The sequence below is a fragment of the Artemia franciscana genome, chromosome 11 (assembly GCF_032884065.1).
Source record: "Artemia franciscana chromosome 11, ASM3288406v1, whole genome shotgun sequence".
NCBI classification, from domain to species: domain Eukaryota; kingdom Metazoa; phylum Arthropoda; class Branchiopoda; order Anostraca; family Artemiidae; genus Artemia; species Artemia franciscana.
In genome coordinates, this window is record NC_088873.1 from 19,636,337 (window position 1) to 19,659,724 (window position 23,388).

Consider the following 23,388-nt stretch of genomic DNA (forward strand, 5'->3'; position numbering starts at 1 on the left):
TGTCCGATCGGGCTGAAATTCACAAGTTAAGGTCCCCTAGGGCCCAGGAGCTTATCCGCGAAATTTCAGCTCGATCCGATAACTCTTTCCCTGTTTTCCAGAAACCACGCATAGCCACTTAAAATTCATTTACTTTTTTTTTCTAGACGCCTACAGGTCACATTCGACATCGGATCTGGGTGTACGAAGACTCATTCGATGCGGAATTCTCCGAGTAATTTTCCTGGAAAGTTTCATAGGAAAATCTTAACCCCCCGAAAGTTTCGACCCTCCAACCCCCCCCCTTTTAACGTTGTCCGATCGGGCTGAAATTCACAAGTTAAGGTCCCCTACGGCCCAGGAGCTTATCCGCGAAATTTCAGCTCGATCCGATAACTCCTTCCCTGTTTTCCAGAAACCACGCATTAGCTATTAATTAACGGATTTCTCTCCATAAGAGCCCATGTTAATTTGAAATTTTTAAAATTTATTGAGAAGTTATATTTACACACATGCAAGTTATTAGCTCACTTGGTAGAGCGTGACACTTTTAATCCTCGGGTCAAGGGTTCAAGTCTGTACGGGCGGTTTTTTTTTACAACATCAAAAAAATTTTGATAACACCTGGACAGCTTATCATTTGAGAGATAACAGAATATTAGCTTCTTATGAGCAAAAGAAACATTTCGGTCATTCTATCTATTTTTTTTCTATTTTATACAATGATTTAAAAGCGGGGGGGGGGTTTCCTCTCCTAATTCCTGTACGAGGAGTACAGGAATTATTAAATTACATCCACCATGGATAATAGAAAAACGTACAGAAATAATATGAAAAAAACTTCGTTTTCTTAAAGAGTTAAAGAGGCTGCGTCCCAAAGTCGAACCTTAAAACGTACAGGAATTAGAAGAGGCAGTTGGGGGGCTGCCGCCCCCCCAAACCCCCAGCTTTTAAAGACTCTTTTGTACAGGTTTTTTGTTTTTTTGCTAACCCCCAGCTCTTGGCTTCGGAAAGGCCCTCTTTTAATTAACAAAAAATTGAAATGAATGAATAATGGAATAACTTCGAAAAATGTTAAACACAAGAGGACAGGAGAACCATTGCGCCGAAACTAGTAATTAGTAACAATGAAGTCCCCCCCCCCCAAAAAAAAAACCTGTACAAAAGAGTCTTTAAAAGCTGGGGGTTTGGGGGGGGCGGCAGCCCCCCAACTGCCTCTTCTAATTCCTGTACGTTTTATGGTTCGACTTTGGGACGCAGCCTCTTTAACTCTTTAAGAAAACGAAGTTTTTTTCATATTATTTTCATCATAGATTGACACAATTTCGAATAATATGAGGGCCTTACCACAGGATTTTCCCAAGGTTGTCGGAAAACATTAAAAAGGTTTTTTTTATAAAATTTCCAAATTTCAACGAGCGTTCTTCAAAACAATCTTGGTAGTGGATACATCCCCTCTTCCCTCAATAAAGATACCGTTTTAATCATAGTTTAAACTGGAAGCTTCATCGTTAAAAAAAAAGGAGAAAATAATACCTAGAAACATTCCATTCTTAATACCCTTGGCCCTTGCCTCGTAGCTACATGACGCTAACTCGGCCATACTATCAGTTTCGTCAATTTCAGAGATCCTCCCAAAAAATTTCGTGTCGTCTTCTTCATTAGAAAATTTATATCGAGTGACTGAGCCATCCTTCATTTTCTCTGTTACTCTTTCTTTGTAATATCGAAACTCAAGTTCGCGATTACGATCTTCATTTTTCTTTGACTTTGAATCAGATTTAGCATGCGTTACAGCAACAGGAAGACCAACTAGTTCTGGATAATTCCTCAAACCAACAGACACAAAGAAGCAGTCCATATCTATGTGCATTAGAACCTTTTCTGAGCTCAAATCAACTGAGCTTGTTTCAGCATTTTCATTATTTAGCAATTCATTTAACCCAGGAAACTCACCATTCGATTTTTTTCTAAGCTCAGAAACATAGTCTTTGAACATAGAGCTAAGGGTTGAAATATGATGAAGACGGGAGCGATTATAAAACTCGGACAGGAAATGTTCTTCCCCAGCTCTTAGATGTCTTTGATGCCCTACAGGAGAATGACTACGAGAGAAAGCAGCTTCACTGACTAAAGCTACATCCTCAGCATTTGACTCGGTACTTGACGGACGAAGATCTTCAACAACTTCCGTGTCTACTTTTGCAGTTGACAAAACTTCCTTGAAATCGTCAATAGTTCTATCTGTAACTGATTGACCTTTTCCTTCTCTCTGTTTTTCACTGTCAACGCCACTATCATTAAAACTAGCTTGACTAGTCCAAGTCCAACTCTCTTCGGAGTCATTACGACCTTGAGTTATTTTTGGCAATGATAAATCAATTTGAAAATTCTCACATTCACTATCTAAGTTTGCATTCCTTACAGAATTTACTGCTGTAAAATTTAACTTCTTTTGACCATGTGTTGTTGGCACGAGTAAAAAATCCTTATAAGAAAGCAACTTTCCTGCTCTTAAACTTTCTGTTATCCATTGAGGTTTAACATATACTTCAGATGTTTTCAACTGTTTGATTTTTGTGTCTGGCAAGTTGGATGCTATAATGTAAGAAGTCTTCCCAGGTTTATGATAGTGGTGGTAGGTTCCAGAGTTAGCAGCCATTATTTGTTTCAGTTCTTCAGCAGAAGGATCTTAAAAAAAAAGACGAATTAAATTTATGCCTCAATTAAAAAAAAAATAGTTTAGCCTAAATAAGACTTATAATATAGCAGTAGAACCTTGATAACTCAAACACCAGGGAGGATTAAAACTCCCTCCTTATTAATAGCAAAACTGGCAATGTTGTCTTTTATTTAGTGATATTCCGCTAGTCTTGGCAATCAGATACTTAATAGCGGTATTGCGATTACCCCAGACATCAGATAAGAATTCTTCGAAGACAAAACTATTCCACAATATAAGGAATAGTTATAATCCTTAAACTAATACACAGGATTTCAGAATTGATATTTAGTCTTATATGGATTGCTTACCCTAAAGAGATATATTCAGGGATTGGCAAACTACCCAGTTTTATCCAGAGGAAGAAAATTGCTTCTTTGAGCAATGAAAGCTTCAGACATCAAGACAGAAAAACAGTTTTCTGAAATAGATCAAAATTTTGAAAACAGAATAAAGTATGCCTCATCTATAGGGGTAGGATACCATAATATTACTCGGTTTATCATCAGTCGGTTAGCAGTTCCAAAAATATGCATTACAAAAAAAAGTTGTACGAGGGCACAATCCCTTTCCGTAGTGGATGAATTTACGTAGAAACAAGACATAAATATGCAATAATTAGGACTTATGTTGTATATAAAACGAATACATTCTGGGTAAATTACTCAATTTGCAATGCTCTGATTTTGAACTGGATCACCGCCTTATATAGGCTTACACTTCCAACAAAAGTATACAAAACAAAACTCATTTTCACTAAGTTTGGGATATGTCATCTATACAGCGTTAGAGGATCCGACTCTCTGGTAGTTAACGCTGAAAAGACCATAGGCTATAGTGGGAATAGGAATAGTTTATTTATTAGTTTTGTACTGTGCCAAGCTTTAGTTTGTTTTTACTTTTTATAATTATACCTTATTTGGCAGCTTTTCGCATTGGAAGTATGGTCTACACTGGTCTAGAATCCAACCCTGTTATGAAGAGATAATCTAGAGTTTGACGCAATATGTAGTAGCAACTTAGAAATTTGTCTTGAAGTGGCGTAGTAGGAATGATCCAGAACCCTGAATTTGATGTCGTCTGCAGCAACCCATCGTATGCCCCGAACTTCGATTCTGGGGATGAGATTATGCGAAAGCGTCTCCATGATAATGCAAACAAGAAGACACAATCTAATGTAATCAGAGCGAAGACATAGAAATATAACTTTGTTTTAATTTGTTCTAAATTCTTTAACTTATAGTTTATTAGTGTTTCCATTAGTAAAATTAATTACGATCTTCGGTATCACATTTTACAGAGCTTTTGCAGTTTCAAATATGGAATATTTTCTATTGGTTCTAAAATTTAACTTTATGTCAGTTTCCTTCATTCTAGTGACAAACTTAAGAAAAAGAAAATAAAATAAAATAACAACTGGGCTAAGTCGAGGCTGTGGCTTGCTGTATATAACTTATTTATTGCAAAAAAAAGAACAAATTTTACTTATAAAGCATCAATAAAAACACGTAAAAGCATAAAAAATTCATAAACTCAGCTTAAAGTAAACCTAGGTTTTGTAAAAACCTAAAAGAATATAAAACTCTAACTTAAACTATCAACAACAGTAGATAAGCTACTAACACAACAAGACAAGATTAGGAGTAATAGCACTAAATTTTCTTTGACTTTAAAAGGAAAATAAAAATCACCAGTGAAGCCATTTACGAATATTGAAATGCCACTAAAAATTCCTTCCTTCGCTTGAACTGCATCTGCCTCTATTTCAAACTGCTTTTCAAGCTTTGCTTTTTTGGCCGCCATATAGCCACCCTAAAAACAAGTACCATCAGATTCCGTAGTTTATTACTATTTATGTAAATGAAAAGGTCTCAGAATTTTCTGGAGTCTAAGACTTCTTGAGCAATGATAGATTTAAACAATTCTCGAGTGGTTTGTTTGACATCCTGATTATTAGTAAAAAAAAGTGTTTACTTGTTTTACAATTCCAGTCTTTTTTCTGTTACACTTGGCAGATTAGTGTCCCAAGTTCCAACTTGTACATGGAAGGAAAACAAAATCAAACTTCAACTTTTTACTTTATTTTAAAGGAGAAACAAATTTAACCGATTTTTACCACAGGATCTTCATATTCTCTAAACGGTAGGACTAGCGATAGGTGCCTCGGTCCTCCTGTCATGTATCTCAAGACAATGTACCCCTTTGAAAGAGGTTGGGATATTAAATTGCAATAAAAGAGCTGTAATTAAAAGAAAGGCTGTCAGGACGAGATGGCGTATAGAATCATTTCTTGTGCCCATTCTTGAGTCTTGAGGGCCCAGTCTACACCCCTCATACAAGTTTAGGTTGTATATCTTCACGCTTACCTCCTTTCAACAAGAGCTAAGAGCTCATATGTCACTTGTGACGAGGTCGGAAGAGCCAAGAGCTCATATGGTATGAGCTCTAGCGAAATTCTAAGAATCAATGGACTGATTTAAAAGGAAAATTAGAGGCTTAATGCCGGTTGGGATTTAAAATAAGAGCTCTAAGACACCAGGTTCTTCTAAATATCAAAATTCATTAAGATCCAATCACCCACTCGTAAGTTGAAAATATCTCTTTTTTCTAATTTTTACTCTCCCTTCAGCCCCCCAGATGGTTAAATCGGGGAAAACGACTTTACCAAGTCAATTTGTGCAGGTGCCTGACACGCCTACCAAGTTCCATCGTCCTAGCACCAGAAGCAGCGAGCTCGCCAAAGCACTGGAAACCCCCCCAACTCCCCCAAAGAGAGCGGATCCGTTCCAATTATGTCAATCACGTATCTAGAACTTGTGCTTATTCTTCCCAGCAAGTTTCATCCCGATCTCTCCACTCTAAGCGTTTTCCAAGATTTCTGTTTCCCCCTCCAACCCCCCAGGTCCCCAGATCCGATTCGAATTGAAAATGGAGCATCTGAGACATAAGATCCTTCTATATATCAAGTTTCATTAAGATCCGATTACCCATTCGTAAGATAAAGATACCTCAATTTTCACGTTTTCCCCTCAAACTCGCCCCAATGTCACTGGATCTGGTCGGGATTTAAAATGAGAGCTCTGAAGCACAAGATCCTTCTAAGTATTAAATTACATTAAGATCTGATAACCCGTTCGTAAGTTACAAATATCTCATTTCTTCTAATTTTTCCGAATTCCTTCCCCCCCCCCTAACTCCCCCAAAGAGAGCGAATCCGGTCCGGTTTTGTCAGTCACGTATCTTGGACTTTTGCTTATTCTTCCCACCAAGTTTTATCCTGATCTTCCCACTCTAAGCCTTAAATCCCCCCAATGACACTGGATCCAGTCGGGATTTAAAATAAGACATCTGAGTTACGACGTCCTTTTAAATATGAAATTTCATTAAGATCCAATCACTCCTTCGTAAGTTAAAAATACCTCCCCCCTCCCCCCTCAGCTCCCCCAAAGAGAGCGGATCCGTTCCGGTTATGTCAATCACGTATCTAGGGTTTGTGCTTATATTTCTCACCAAGTTTCATCCCGATCCCTCCACTCTACGCGTTTTCCAAGATTTTAGGTTCCCCCTGCAACTCCCCCCAATGTCACCGGATTCGGTCGGGATTTAAAGTAGAAACTCTGAAACACGATATCCTTCTAAAAGGTCAAATTTCATTAAAATCCGATTACCCGTTCTCAAGTTAAAAAATACCTCATTTTTCTATTTTTTCCAAATTAACCGTCCCCCTACTCCCCCCAAGATGATCGAATCGGGGAAACGACTATTTCTAATTTAATCTGGTCTGTCCCTGATATGCCTGCCAAATTTCATCGTCCTAGCTTATCTGGAAGTGCCTAAACTAGCAAAACCAGGACAGAGAGACAGACAGACCGACAGATCGACAGAATTTGCGATCGCTATATGTCACTTGGTAAATAGCAAGTGCCATAAAAACTACCATGTTCCACCCTAAACAAGTTTCTAGGGAAGACCCAAGTTTACGCAGCCATTAGCTCAGAGCACGAAAAGGGGTACAAGAACAATCTGTATTTTATCACGTATGGATAGTATTTTCTGTAACACAAACTTTAGAAAATAGCTAACAAAAAACAGATTGGTAATTTTTAGATACTATTTCGTATTTTGCTGTTACAGCCAGACGGCGTCAAGTAAAATATTATACTGGCATGTTAATAAATTGAGGGGAAATATTCAATATGGACTTGTCCAACTAAAGACAGGAATGGGGCCACAGCTAGTCATAAGGAAAGAGTTAAAGGGAGGTCGTAAACCCTAACACAATTACAGGAAGAATGAAAAACTACGTGACACTTTAGACGTGAAAGAGGATTTATTTTGTGAGGAAGAGTTAGTGACGGTACTAAATGACTAAAAAATTAAGGCCCTAGGTGCTGATAGTGTGGTAAAAGAGTTTTTTTTGATATGGTGATAATGAGATTAAAGATAAGCTACTGAAGTTTATGAAAATGATCTTCTTTAACAGGAGAAATGCCTACCAATTTTAGTAAAACTCTAAATAAACTCCTTTATAAGACAGGTGATAAGAGTAGCCACCCGGTAAAAAAAAAAAATGAGTCGGTAAAATCATGGCATAAAGACCCGAAAATGATGATATGTCATCTATCGAAATCTCGATCTTGATCGGTAAACGAAGCAGTTTTACCAATTCATGCCGTGATTTTACAGATTGTGCCACAATTTTCCATTCGGTTAAATAAAGCGCATGAAAATAAAGACACGACATATACCGAAATCTCAATCTTGGTCGATAAATTAAGCGGTTCTATCAACTCGTGCAGTGACACAATTTTCCATTCAGTTAAATAAAGAACATAGAAATATCGACATGACATCTAATGAAAGCTCAATCTAGGTCGGGAAATGTAGCAATTTTACCGACTCATGTCGTGACTTTACGGACGGTGCCAAAATTTTTCATTCAGTTAAACAAAGAACATGAAAATACTGGCATGCCATCTACCAAAAACTCGATCTAGGTCGGTAAATGCAGCGGTTGTACTGACTCTTATCATGACTTTACGGACAGTAAAAAAAAAATTAACTCGGTTAAGACGTGTACCGTAATTTCGACCTCGGTCGGTAAATGTGCAGTTGTTCCAACTCGTTCAGTGATATTACAAACAACACAAAAATTTTCCATTCAGTTAAATAAAGAACATGAAAAAAATTTCAGTAGCAACTAGTACCAGTTACTCATTCAGTAGCAACTAGTACCAGTTACTTGCAAGGCGGCAGGGTCAGAGTCATGTTTTATATTAGGTTAGATGGTTAGTAGATTATGAGTTGTGGGTGGCATAGGGAGCGACGCCCATCTAAGAAACCCACATGTCAGTTTCAAACTTGGCGAATTACGGGAGTTGGATGATCGACCTCAAGTACAAAGGAATAGATTAATGAAAGGAATAAGATATGTCATATTTAAGAAAGAATCGAGGAAAAATAAAGTGTTGGGGTGCATGAATATGTTTGACAAAGACTATCGCAAACAGATCAATGCCATTTTCCACGAAAATAACAAGCCTAAATGGATTTTTCCTGCCGAGCAGGTTTTTTGCAACCTGTTTGCCACATAAGCAACCAAAAGAATCAAATTGGTCGTGCATTGCCCCGAAAAAATTCTAGAAGTCTTAGAAAAAGAAAGCGTAAGCAGAGAGGTGCTCATGTTTTAAAGTTATGATTATGCAAGCAATATGTATGGTGTTCGACAAGATGTCCAAGAACACATATCAGCCAAACTGGGAAGACAAGTACGCTAAATTCAGTTCATGGCTCATAGAAAGTATCTCACTATGGAACACAGCTTCAGCAACACCTCTATAGTCGTAAAAAAGTGAATAGACGTAAAAAAGAGAACATAATCTTAAATACAAAAAAATATCTTATTATATCTTATTACAAATATCTTACACTACATCTATAGTAGTGTAAGTGAATAGACGTAAAAAAGAGAACATGATATTAAATATAAAAAAATTAAAAGCGAAACTACAAAAACAGAGGGGGGAACAAGCAAATAATAGCAACAACCTGGGCAGCACCATCAGCCAATAAAAAAAAGAGAAACAAAAGGGAGAAACTAGTGGGATATTTTATTCATTTTTTTGTGATGAAGGGGACAAAAGTTTTTTCATATCTGGAAGTAATGCAATGAATGGGGGACAAAATAGGGATGGGCTCAGAAGCAGCTCAAGGTGGTTGTAAGCTGGATGAGGAGTGACGTTTGGGGAAAATACTTGCTGTTGGAGGAAACGAAGGCACAGCGAAACCCTCCTTCGCTCAAGGGTTTCCAAACTAGCTGGGTTTTTTAAAGCAGATGGCAATTGAGGCAATCACTACAGCATTTATGTCTTTATCAGGTGACACTTTATGAGTAAAGACTCATAAAGTGTATGATTTACATATTAACTCATTGCAGCACTAACTTCATGCTGTAAGACTTGATTTACATATTATAGAGCTGATTTTTTCTAAATAGGGGAGGGGGGTTTCAAAACCTCCGGTGTTTTAGATCATGAAGAATTGATTGGCTAGCTTCCTGGCATTTTCCCCTTTTTTGGCAAAAATTGATGTTTTGTTGCATAAAACAACCCAAAACATCACTTTGCTAGGGCAGAGTTTCTTTTATTACTGAAAAAAGATCATTGTCTGCTGACGATTACTAGCATTGAAAACAATAAGAATGTCAAGTTTCACTAATTTCCCAGGCCTATTGCTCAGCATTAGAAAAAAAATTATTGAAACAAGAGCTAAGAGCTCATATGGCACTTGTGACGAGGTCGGAAGAGCCGAGAGCTCATATGGTACGAGGTCGGAAGAGCCAAGAGCTCATTTGGACGAGGTCGGAAGAGCCAAGAGCTCATTTGGCACTTGTGAGAAGGTCAGAACCTAAAGTTAAACTTTATAGCACAAGATCCTTCTAAATATCAAATTTCATTAAGATCTGGTCACCCTTTCGTAAGTTACAAATACCTCAATTTTCAAAATTACCTCCCCCCTCCCAATTCCACCAAAGAGAGCAGATCCGGTCCAGTTATGTCAGTCACGTATCTTAGACAGGTTTCTATTCTTCCCATCCAGTTTCATCCTGATCTCACCGCTTTAAGTATTTTCTAAGATTTCCGGTCCCCCCAACTGCCCCCCCCCCAATTACGTTTGATCCGGTTGAGATTTAAAATAAGATATCAGAGTTACGAGGTCCTTCTAAATATGAAGTTTCATGAAGATCCGATCACTCCTTCGTAAGTTAAAAATACGTTATTTTTCTTATTTTTCAGAATTACCCCCCCCCCCCGCAATTGAGCGGATCCGTTCCAATTATGTAAATTACGTATGCAAGACTTTTGCTTATTTTTCCAACCAAGTTTCATCCCAATCCTTCCAATCTAAGGGTTTCCCATCATTTTAGGTCTCCCCACCCCAAACTTCCCCCAATGTCACCAGATCCGGTCAGGATTTAAAATAAGAGCTTTGAGCCACGATATCCTTCTAAAAATCAAATTTCATGGAGATCCAATCCAGACGACCCAAAAGAGAGCGGATCCGTTCCGTTTATGTCAATCATCTATCTAGGACTTGTGTTTATTTTTCCCACCATGTTTCATCCCGATCCCTCCACTCTAAGTGTTTTCCAAGTTTTAGGTTTCCCCCTCCCAACTCCCCGCCCCCATCACCAGATCCGGTCGGGATTTAAAATAAGAGCTCTAAGACACGATATCCTTCTAAACATCAAATTTCATTGAGATCCGATCACCCGTTCGTAAGTTGAAAATACCTCATTTTTCTAATTTTTAAGACTTACTCCCCCCCTCCCAACTACCCCAAAGAGAGCAAATAAGTTCCGATTATGTCAATCATGTATCTGGGACTTGCGCTTATTTTTCCCATCAAGTTTCATCCCGATCCCTCTACTCTAAGTGTTTTCCAAGATTTTAGGTTTCCCCCCTCCAACTCCCCCCAATGTCATCAGACCCAGTCGGGATTTAAAATAAGAGCTCTGAGACACAATATCATTCCAAACATCAAATTTCATTAAGATCCAATCACCCGCTCATAAGTTAAAAATACTTCATTTTTTCTATTTTTCCGAATTAACCGGCCCCTTCTCCCCCCCCAGATGGTCAAATCGGGAAAACGACTATTTCTAATTTAATCTGGTCCGGTCCCTGATACGCTTGCCAAATTTCATCGTCCTAGCTTACCTGGAAGTGCCTAAAGTAGCAAAACCGGGACTTTAGGTTTTCCCCTCCAACTCCCCCCAATGTCATCAGATCCGGTCGGGATTAAAAATAAGAGCTCTAAGACACAATATCATTCCAAACATCAAATTTCATTAAGATCCAATCACCCGCTGATAAGTTAAAAATACTTCATTTTTTCTATTTTTTGCGAATTAACCGGGCCCCCACTCCCCCCCAGATGGTCAAATCGGGAAAACGACTATTTCTAATTTAATCTGGTCCGGTCCCTGATACGCTTGCCAAATTTCATCGTCCTAGCTTACCTGGAAGTGCCTAAAGTAGCAAAACCGGGACCGACAGACCGACAGACAGACCGACAGACAGACCGACAGACAGACCGACAGAATTGGCGACTGCTATATGTCACTTGGTTAATACCAAGTGCCATAAAAAAAAATAGTGGATACATACATAATGGAATGCAAAATAAGGAGACTTCAGAAAACTTACAGCTCTAGAAATACTGATGCCCCATTAAGTGAAAATTTACCATCCCTCTTTTCCTACCTTAAATTGTAGTATTGTTTCTAAGCATTATTTTTGGCAAGTTAACACAATAGGTACCAAATATTGTAAAACATAATACTTACTACTTGAAAAGTTAACTTTTACCAAAAACATGAAACTTCTCTAGAAAAAAAATAAACTTTCAAAAAACTCAAGATACAACTGTAAAGAGAAGTAACTGTCTTGACTTTGAGGGGTTTTTTTTTAAGCTTAGGTTAGGGTTTGCTTCTTTTCAACTGTGTTCTCTGCTAAGTGTGTCCTAGCATGTGAGCTGGATTTTAAGCCTAATTTGAATTTTATTTCAAGCTAGAACCCCATTTTGCAGTATTAAGAGCTTTAAATCTATATCTGCAGAAAATATTCATTTACTGCAATTATTTTATGATTTCATGAAAGTTCATGACCCTGGAGGGATCAAATGGGTAAATGTACTTGAAGCAACTTTCTCAGCCCTAGCAACTTTCCAACCCAACTTTCTCAGCTGCTATCTTTTGATCTGAGCTAGGTGAGTAAAACAAATTGGGAATGAATCTACAGCCCAAATTATACATAGGAAAATGTGTTCAAGCATCCACCTTTACCCCTCCTGGACACTGAAACCTGAAATAGTTTTATATCAGGTGAACAAAACCTTCGGTGATGGATCTACAGCCCAAAAGTGGCATTAGTAGAGTTTTCTGCCTCATATATCCGCTATTTCTTTATCCATAAGGCTTTAAAGATTCTACACTGAACACTGAAACTTGATATACATACATGTATTCCCATTAATACCAGAAGAAAGCTTTGAAGAAAGGCTTTAAAATTGAAAAATTACCTTAGAAGTTACTGACCAATAGTTTAGATTGTATGTCAATTTGGTGCAGGCAAGTTTCAAGCAGACTCTGGTAGGTTTTCTGAAGGGGTGCCAATGGGAGAGCACAGGCAATTGCCTCTCCTACCCCTGGAATAGGGGGTTGGGCAACTAATACTTGATTTGTGATGAGAAATAAAGCCTTGAAGAACAGTAAAATTTTTAAATACCTTGTTTAATTGAAGGACCTTTGTATAGCCTATAGCCAAATGCTATAAATAGCTCTATTAGAAGAGGATGCAATTACAGCAGCAGTGATCATTTTACTTTGAAAGAGAATTGAATGTGGAATTAAACTATGTGTAGTTTTGTTGGTAGATATGTGAGAGATTCTATAACTAAGGTAGCAACAAGATGAACACATTATTTGATATCATTTTTGTGCTCTTTCCAAATATAACAATTGTTTCACTCACATATCTAATTTAAAGCTCAAGAATGGACTGTAGATTCAAACCTAACCCCTTATTTTTGATACAAGAAACAGGTTAGGAAACGGGGTTAAAAACACACTAAGTAAATATAAATGAATTCTTTCTAAGTCATATAGTCAACAGGCATTGATAAAAAAAAAACCAGTCAAATTCAATAAAACTAAAACTAAATTTTTAATATTGCCATTCTGGACTGAATGGCATTAGACTGATAAATCAGTTCTATATCTGACAGTAAGACAACTTTGAATCTGTTAGATATTGTATGTTATTTTAAACTAGATTTACAAGTTTAGATAACAATGAAAGTAAACATGACTGCCTAACATGTTGGTTTAAGTGCATGGTTACTTTGTCTTTACCTCAGCTATGGAATCTTGAAGCCTATATTTGTAATTATTTAGTTTCATCACAAGCTGTCTAGACTGGAAACTATGCTTCAAAGCAGCACAGTTTCCATACTATAGCACTTAGAAATGCTAATTCTAGAAGCATATCCATTTCTGGTTGACCCCCCTTCTCCATAGGCAAACTAAAAATGTGTAAAGTGGGCAGGGTTTTGAAGCTGAGGGAAAATTTGGGGTTGTACAATATGAATGAAATTATATTTTAAATATAATTTCATATTTTAAATATATAATTTCTGTACAGAAAGAAGTTGAAAGATAATTAAAAACTCACACATCCATTAATGTGAATATCCAAGATGGCTCACTGTCACTTTTGAGTTTGGTAGACAGAGCAATATCCAACTCTGCTTACAAATATCATTACCTATAGAGCAAAGCATATTAGTCCATGAGCTCTACAGGTAGCAGGGTGAGGTCTGTATTCTATACTTATTTAATATTGGAGTCTCAAAGAGTATAATTGGGAAAAGGACTTTTTATTGAATTGTGGCTTTTGTGGCCCCATGGGGGAGGAGGGGCAACCAGAAATGGATGTACTTCTAGAATTAGCATTTCTAAGTGCTATAGTATGGAAACTATGCTACTTCACAGAATAGTTTCCAGTTTAAACAGTGGTAAAATTCTAGTTAATTGACTTCTTGCTATCTCAGATAGGGTTTAGGTTAGGAAAATAAAACTTTCAGAGATGAATCTATGGACTAAAGTATATCCTGGAAAGGTATTTTGAAGCAACTACCTCTACTCCTTCTCCCTCTAGAGGGCCCTGACCTTTAAAAATACATGTGTTATAAAAGTGAAACCTTGAGAAAATATCTCTGAAGCTGAGAATTAATTTTTGCCAAATGAAATAGCAGGAGTTTTTTGTAAATAATCAATGTGTAGGGAAGTATCCCTCACTTTTGAGAGCAAAAGTACCTTAAATGCTACTAGTGGAAGATCTTTTGAAGGAATCTCAAATAGGCGTTTTCTTCTCTAGTCTATTGGAATTGGTAGCCTGTAAGAACATGGTTGAATAAAACATTTTGTGGTTAAACTGCAATTATTCAACTTGGGATTAATGATACAAGTTCAAAATAAACAATTTAAGTGCTGTTAAAACGCAGCTTGGCAATAATTCAAGTTGTAGAAAACAGTAATACCTGAAGATTTTGATTGGTTGAAAAAACAAACAATGACAAATTAATGTGAAGGAGAAAAAAGTGTTTATTGAATTTTGGTAAATGCAAAACAGTGAAGGGACTGTATGGTTGATATTCAGACCACCTTTTAGGCTCTTTTATCTCCTTGAGATCTTGTGCTTTAAGAAATATTGCTTACTTGTATGTATGTGCTGTATATAGTGCCCTTATCTGCTTGTATTTTTGCCTCTCTTTTTACTTTACTGGGGTCTGTTTAATCGTATTTGTGCATTCACTTTTTTTTTTTTTTTTTTTTTTTTTTTTTTTTTTCTCTGCAAAGTAAGCTTGTCACGTGAAAGACGTAATGGTTCCTGGTAGTCCTGGGAAGGGAGGAGGTTGTGGGGGAGTTAGAGGTGAACCCACTGTACCAAATTTGTTGGCTAAAGGTCATGATATGACAAAAACTACTGACACAAATGACAAGGGTAAGCTAGTCCCTCTATCAAAGACTTCTGCTGGATATCTAGGGCGTAGATTGGATGTAGCTCTAGGAAATGACTATGGGAAAATACTCCCACGATTAGGTCCTGGAGGCTCTCTCGAAGTTGTTCCAAAAAATCTAGACATAGCTAATAAGATCTTAGGCATAAGGGATCTCACATTGAATAATATATTGATCAAATTTGAAATGAAGCCAGCAAATATGCTATACTCAAGCAGAAAAGGAGTACTATACGTTCCCAGGGATTTAGCTACTCCTGAAGAACTCTGTAAGGAGATTCAGCAAGTAGAACAGGTTACAAAGGCAACTGTACTAAACCCTCATCCCACATCTAGAGATAGTAAACCATACACTAGCTACACTATACATGTTGACTTCTCTCAAGAAATAGATTTTCCTACAATAATTCCTATATGGAGTGCCCTCACTGTGGTGAAACAGTTCATACCAAAACCTTTGAGATGTTTCAAGTGCCAGAAATTTGGCCATAACTCTCTAAACTGTTAGGGTAAAGATACTTGTGGTATTTGTGGAGATAATCACCCCATGATAGCTTGCCCTGAGATAAACAAAAACAGAAATGAACAAAAAGTAAGATGTGCAAACTGTAATGGACAGCACACTGCCCTCAGTAAAGAGTGCCAGGATTACAAGTTTAGAGCTGCAATACTGAAAACGTCAGTTACAAAAGGTATATCATTCAAAGATGCAGTTCAAGCTTTTACTGACACCAAAGGGAAGACTCTGCACACACCACCACCAGCTTTAAACTTTGAAAATTTTCCAGTCCTTGTTCACCCTTCAATCCCACCAGAAGCAAAAATACAGGAACCAATTAACAAGGAAGTTGTCTTACTGAGAGAAAAAATAGACCAACTAACCACAGTAGTGTCATCATTGTGCTCACTGATTGCTTCCAGTGTAAAGTTAAGCAAAAGCTCGAAGTCAGAGGTACAGAAGATCCTGTCTTCACTGAAGAAATCTGAATCCTTTGTTTCTGGAAATGAAACAGACACAGAGGATGGTATGGATGAAGATAACTTTGTTCCAAAGAAAATTTTGTCCTCTCCAGGGAAAAAGACAATAAATAAGCGTGTTCATAAACAAAAAATCCAAGAATGACTACAAGGGTAATCCAACTAAACATCAGGGGAATGGGAAAATCAAAGGTAGTAGAATTGAAAAACCTTCTAGTGAGGAGTAAGCCAGATATTGTACTGATTCAGGAAACTTTATTGAATGAACAGAAAACTTCCCCAAATTTTAAAGGCTATAGCATGGCTAGATGGGATAGGAAGACAGGACCAGGGGGAGGACTTATGACTTTAGTTAAGGATAATATCCCGTTTAAAATAGTAGATGATTTTATCTCAGGAAAAAATGAAATTGGGATTATATCTATCAAAGAAGATGGAACGGACAACTGGATATCCGTTATCAACTATTATAACAGGACTGCAACTGACTTTGATTTTAAGCAGTTCAAAGATGCTTTTCAGAAATGTAAAGAGAGGAAAATAATTGCTGGTGACTTCAACCTTCATAACCCAATGTGGGACTCAACATCATCTCCAAATCATAATTCTAATTTACTGGCAGATTTTATTACTGATCCTCAAAATATGGTTTGTCTTATCACTCCAATAGATCTAGGTACTAGGCTAAACCCCTTAAATGGGAAGACTTCTACTATAGATTTAACAATTGCTTCTTTAGACCTTTCAGTTGACTTTGAGGTTGTTATACCGTCACCCTTTGACTCTGATCATTTCCCAATAATGTCAATGCTTAATTTTTCTGCTTATAGACTTCAGTTAATGAAGTCTGTGAGTTGGAAGTTCTGCAAGGAGTCCTGGCCTGAATGGCAGAGAGAGGTAGACTCGGATCTGATGGGTGTTGAACTACCTACCTCTGTTGAGGAGCTTAATGAGAAGTTAACTCAAGTTATGGTGAATGCTAGTGAAAGGGTATTTGGGTATGTAAAACTTAAAAGAAAATCTAGAAACTCCACACCAGGGTGGAATGCTGCATGCCAAAAAGCTTATAAGGAACGAAACACGGCAAGAAACAAGTTTAGAAGAAATCCTACAGTTACAAACAAAATTGAATTGAATGCAAAACAAGCCATCTTTAGGAAAATTGTTCCCCAAGAAATCAAGAATGGATGGAAGACTCTAATTGAGACAAAATTTACAAAGACTACATCAATCAAAGAGTTGTGGAGGAACTGGAAAGTCTACACTGGACAAAGGTCTTCCCCAATATCTGGCATCATGATACACAACAGAACCACTGCCGCCACAACACCTGAGAAAATAAAACTTCTGAAAGAGTATCTAATTGCAAACATTCCTCCACAACTTTCTACTCAAAACCGACCCACTATGCAACCTACACAGGTCTTCCTTAAGAATGATATTGAACTTGTAGAACAGGATCTTGATACAATTATTAAAAATTAAAACCAGGGGCTATGGGCCCAGACAGGATTCACAATGAGATGCTGTCCAACATGTCCCCCCTGCTTAAGGCTTCTGTCTTAACTTTGTTTAATAGGTCCATCAAGGAAGGTTATGTCCCATTGCTTTGGAAAAAAGCTGCAATTATACCAATCCTGAAACCCCAAAAGGACCCTACATCCCCAAAATCATATCGCCCAATTGCCTTGACTTCATGCCTCTGCAAGCTAATGGAGAGACTGATAAAAAAGATAGTTCTACCAGAAATTGAGAAAGTAGTTCAGCCAGAACAACTAGGCTTTCTGCCCCAAAGCAGTACAATAGACTGTCTTGTGAGGCTTGAATATCAAATAAAACAGGGATTCTGCCTAGGAAAAGAAACTCTAGCTGTTTTCCTTGATATGACTTCAGCATTTGACAGAGTGAATATCCCTACTCTAATGGCAAAACTAAAGAAGCTAAATATTAGCCCTCAAATCGTGGAATGGATTGGTAATTTCTTGACAGAGAGGAAAATAGAAATAACTTTAGAAAATCATTCGTCTGGCTTTTTTAGTACTCCAAATAATGTGGGTCTCCCCCAAGGAGGGATACTAAGTCCTTTATTGTTTTTAGTGTATTGTCACGATATAAACTTAGATACAATACTGGGTTGTAAACTATACTTATATGCTGATGACATTGCAGTAGCTGCCTCCTCTCAAGATAGGGGATGCCTTAAGGCTTCAGTCCAAAAAGCCCTGTATTACTTAGAAAACTGGACAATGGAAAACTACATGTCATTTTCAACAGAGAAGTCAGTAAGTGTTCTTTTCTCAAGGAAAAATCGAACAAATGTTCAACCCCCCATTGTGTCTTTAGCAGGAGTGGACATCCAACATGCAGAGAAATTTTGCTATCTAGGAGTCTTACTGGATTCAAAGTTGCTATGGACTAACCACATTGACTATCTTGTTGGTAACCTGAGGAGTAGGGCAAACTTTCTCAATGCAATCTGCCTCTCTAAAAGAGGAGCCCCGTATTCTTGTGTTTCAAAACTAATTGGAGCAACAATCACCAGCAAACTGGACTATGGTAGCATGTTCTATAGGGAAGCAACTAAGCACAACCTCCAGAAACTTGATTCAGCTTTTAATCAAGTCCTCCAACAAGCTCTAGGCTGCTTAAAAACCACCCCCATCCCAGCCCTCTACTGTGAGCTTGGCTTCATATCACTTCGGGGGAGAAGAAATATCTTCAAGACCGTTACTTTCTAAAAAAAAAATGGGATCAACAAATCATATAGTTTATAAAGAATGCATTGCTACATGGAATCAAGATCTCCAGTTTAGACCAAGGTTTTCCCCTACAGTCTATAAATATTCTTGTCTGATGAGTAATGCTGGCCTTCCTGGCCTAGTTCCAACCCCAAATATAGATGACCTTTCCTCACGCTTCAATGGAATAGGTAATGCAATTAATTTAGCTCTAGATAACAGAAATAAAGATTTAGGAACAATAATTTTAAAATTAGAGTGGTATAGGCTGACTCTACAATGGACTGACTTTACTCACATATACACTGGTGGATCTAAGTCGGAAATGGGTACAGGCTGCACTTTTGTAGTCCTGTCAACTGGTACTTCTTGCGGATTTAAGCTACCTGACAAGCTTACTGTTTTTTCTGCAGAAATGATTGTTATTTATCAAGCACTTCTTTATATTAAGTCAAACGGTATAGTTGGTAGCTTTTTGATTTGTTCTGATTCTCTATCTGTGTTAAATTACTTAGCTATGAAACAAAATGATGCCAAAGAAACTGCTGCACAAATTGAAAAAATAGTTGATGACCTTCTAAAACATGGTTATGATCTACAACTTACATGGGTCCCAGCACATGCAGGTATTCCTGGGAATGAGTCAGCTGATAAAATGGCAAAATGGGCTTGCAGAAATGGTGAATTGTTGAATGTAAACTTGTCCCTGAGTGAATATATTCAGAGTCATGAGGCCAAATCCACAATTGATGAGAAAGCTGATTTCACAAGAAAGTCCACTAATACAATCTTGGATCTATATGATTTTAAGCCTCCTCCATTGGACTTAATTCACAGTGAGAGGAAAATTGCCACAACAATATTTTGAATCAGATCTGGCCATGCTAAAGTGAATTCTGTTCTCTTTAAATGGAATTTGGTTGACTCCCCAAATTGCAATGTATGTAATGTATATGCAGATGTCTGCCATGTTATAATGTCATGTAAAAAGTATTATATCCAGTGTGAAATATTAAAAAGAAAAGTTCTAAAGCTCTTTGGTGCCTTTACTTTCCGTGCGGTGGTGGGTCATTCATCCACCCCTCAATGGGCTTGTAGGGTATCTGTTTCTGCACTGGGTTGTTTTATTAGATCTTCAAGTTTATTTGATGTGCTTTAGCAGTCTTGGGTCATGTTGTATCAAATCAAATGTTTATTAATGTATTCAATATATTATATAAGTTTAATGTGTTTCCCATGAAATTTAATGTAAATTGTAATTCATGGCTGTAAATGCTTTAGAATTAATTAAGGTGGTCTGATGTAGGTGGCTATACTAGTGGAAAAAATGGTTTGCCACCAACAAAGGATCTGCAAATAACAATTCTAAGTGATTCAGTAATCTGAAAGTAGTCACTGTTTCTTAAAAATTCTCCATACACATTGTCTGGACAAGATTGATATGTACGTGATGGAGCTGATTCATGCTCCAAAAACATTGGAATCAACAACAACAACAAGTGAAACCTTGCAAAATAGATCTTCTGCTTTATTGAAGTACAACAAAATTGTTTTCAGCTTCATAACTTTGCTCAATTCCATTTTATAAGGTTTTAAAGATATACAAATACATTTCCTAAGTTTCAAAAAAAAAGACATTGAAATGGCTCAAAATTCTACTCAAGTAACAGGAATTGCATTTTCAGAACTAAAGGCAGAGAAAAAGCAACTAGTAACTGAAAATTAAGATAAAATGCTGTTTTGTCAAAATTTCAATAGGTATAGACCTGTCATGTAGACAAATTTCAGGGCCCTCTGGAGGGAGAAGGAGTGGAGGTGGGTACTTTAAAAATACCTTCCTGGGACATACTTTAGTCTGTAGACCCATCCCTGAAAGTTTCATTTTAACCTAACTCACTAACCTAAACCCTTTCCAAGATAGAAAGAAGTCAATTAACTAGAATCTTACCAAAACAGCTTGTGATGAAACTAAACGATTACCCCTATAGGCTATATCTAAATTTTTGTTTTTTCCATCTGATTTCTGTCCTAAGCAGAATTAACCAGTAAAAGGCCTTTAAACTAAGGTTTCATCAGTGCAAAAGTTCTATAAGTTTCATGGAAAAGATTCTAATCCCCCAAAAATATGTTCTATCTGATAATTGCTGCAGGCTAGATGCATTTCTGAAAAATTCCCTAATGTAGCCTAGGCTGAAGCTAGCCGAGCAATTTTTGGGAGTCAGAAAAAAGCTATTGCTGTGCATCTTGCTAATCAATAGTGCATCATATTAAGAAAAAGAATGTTTAGTTTACCCATTCGTCAAAACCATTGTTATTTGACCCTCTTGGCTTAGACATTTCAACAATGTGTGTTTTTCACGTGCAAAAAATTTGATATTGCTGCAATTCAGCGCTAACAAATGTATAAATGCTTAGTTTAAGCTAGATGATCCCATTAAAGCCGCGTTGTTATCTGAGGTTTCTACAGATAAACTGTGCAGTAAATCCAGCCAATGAAAGGATATAGTATACACGCAGCTTCATTTGCTAATTTACTTTCAAATATGTCCGTAAGGCACCAGAAGGAAACATGGCTTGAGGAGGAATATTACATGAAGAAAACGTCTTCGCACATCGTGGGGCTAAAACAAAAGGGCAAATATTGAGCAGTTCCTATTATCAACCTGCAAATAAAGTAAACATACCACTAGAGGCCATTTTTTGTGCTCTTTCTGAATACAATAAATGCTTTTCTTGCAAATTTAGTTTTAACTATTTTTGGACCCTTGAAATTAATAGTTTTCTTTATTATTTTAAGAAATTAATTTCTTCGCTAAAACTTAAATGTGGACAGATTTATATTTTCCAAAGTACAGGCAAAGTATTTAAATTAACAGTTCAAAAGCTAGCTGAATGGCTCACTAGAATTAATGTTCTAACACTCTAAGTTCGAAATGGTTTTTGTAGAGTTCATAGCAATCTGGATAACTTAGCCTGGTTAGACTTTGACCAGACAAAATCAAATTCTAGTAAAGAATCATTATTAGCTGTGCTAACTGACCGGTTTGATGCTTTTTTTTTAGCACTATTCAGCATGTTTTCCATAATTTTGATTTTCTGCTTTATAAGCTTAAGTTTGGCCAGGTTATTCTCAAAAATGCTTTCCAACTGTATGTCCACGATACATCCTTTGGTCCATATGCTACTAATCTCATTATCTGGAAATCTGGTAAAGATCATAGTAATTTATTTAGTGATCGAAATGAATACTAGCCCAATTTTCTTTAAGAGACATAATTAAAATACCTTTCCAAAACTTCATGCGGATACTCCCATTCTGTTTTCGAGCTCTGCAAGATTTCTTGAACATATTTTAGATTCAAAATGAAAACTGGATGAACATATTTTCTTAAATCAGCATATCTAAATAGATTACTGCACCAAAGACTAGTGGCATCAAAATGTGGTGCAATTCCAAAAATTCCACTTGATTTCAACAAACCTTACATTAGGCCTACAATGGAGTTTGGAACAATTTTAGAGGAATTCTTTGCCTTCAGTTTTAATTTCCTTAATACATTCGTCTTAATACGTCTTGTATTACACTGGAACTGCATAAATATACTCCTTGGGTCAACTGAGAGAACTCTTTGGTATGTTTTCTCTGAATAACAGAGCCTCCGTGGAATGTAATAGATAGTTCTGTAAGATTCAAGGCTATGGCTGGTGACACATTGTTTTTTTGGATACAGTAGAAGGTGAGTCTACCCTCTGTTTATATTCTTTCTTTTCGGGTAGGTTTCCAATCAGCATTCCCAAATTAAAGAGAGAGCTGCTATGATAGCTCTCTTTGTGCAAACTCAACACATTAAGGGATGAGCCCATATAAATCTCGACCACCTGCCATATGACAAATAGTATTATATAAATAATGTCTTCACATAATCTTAAACGAAAAGTCTGTTTATTTCCCTGGCCATCTGGAAGCGTATTTCAATGTTCTCAAGTAAAGAACCTTGTACAGGTGCTGCTTCTTTTACCCCCGCTTGAACTCTTAGTTTTACCACATCCATCCCTAAATCTCATTCCAAATTTTCAGCAAATCTCTGAGGAATCGAGATAGTTTTAGAACTAGTAGTTAATTATAAACTGAGATATAAAAATATTTGATTTTCACTGACTCTTGGTTGGCGGTATCTAAGCTGGGTTCCTCGATTCAGATCCAAAATCTATCCAAAAACCTATTTGCAAGTTCAGAAGCAATGAACATGACCTCAAGGCTGAGCATATCCCTAGCCACAATAATTCCAAATGGTAGATCTGCAAGCAAATAAGTCGGCAAATTTTCCACAGTCAGACAGAAGTGGAATGTAAGGGTTGCTTCGAAGTATAGAAAGCTGTACATCTTCTTTTAAATGACGAACTTAAAGTTAAGGATTACATAACTCTCTTCTCTGCCGAGATGACAGTCAATCTGATGGAAATATTCAGCCCACTTCGGTCGGGTATTCATCTTCTGTGAGTGATCCAAGACTTTGAGCCGGGGGTGTAACAATCTAATAAAAGCTTTCGATTGTTATTAACAACTACTTCAACCCCCAAAAAGAATCAATAATTTTAAACGTATTAACATCTTAAAGAAGATAATCTATCAGTTCCACGATTGCTAATGCTAGCCACAGCAACATTCTACAGACCCCCCTAACAAAGGAAAGGACCTGCTTGATAGTTCGTATAAATCTCTACATAGAAGGAGAAATCTATGCTCGACATACCTTAGGTAAGTAGTTTGTCACTTTACTCAACTACCCATCACATAGTTATTGGTGATGTGCATTTTAGACATGGAGCTACACATATGTTCTTATCATACCGCTTACCCCATTGCTCAGCACAAGTAAATTAGTACAA

General features: G+C 37.1%; 1 protein-coding gene and 1 long non-coding RNA gene across 4 annotated transcripts in view; both read right to left on the reverse strand.

Annotated features, from left to right (window-relative positions):
• Positions 1 to 20,984, reverse strand: part of LOC136032926 (DNA repair protein REV1-like) — an 82,825-nt gene extending 61,841 nt beyond the window's left edge. The window contains exons 1-4 of one of the 3 annotated variants that reach the window (XM_065713394.1): positions 20,791 to 20,878; positions 12,284 to 12,461; positions 4,393 to 4,513; positions 1,516 to 2,670 (exon numbers count right to left, since the gene is read on the reverse strand). In XM_065713394.1, coding sequence (XP_065569466.1) covers positions 1,516 to 2,670; positions 4,393 to 4,504 — 1,267 coding nt within the window. In that variant the 5' untranslated portion in view covers positions 4,505 to 4,513; positions 12,284 to 12,461; positions 20,791 to 20,878. Of the gene's footprint in view, positions 1 to 1,515; positions 2,671 to 4,392; positions 4,514 to 12,283; positions 12,462 to 20,790 lie in introns of all 3 variants that reach the window. The other 2 variants (XM_065713393.1, XM_065713395.1) reach the window with 2 other exon arrangements.
• Positions 1 to 23,388, reverse strand: part of LOC136032933 (uncharacterized) — a 417,461-nt gene that overhangs the window by 371,850 nt on the left and 22,223 nt on the right. The window lies entirely within an intron of this gene.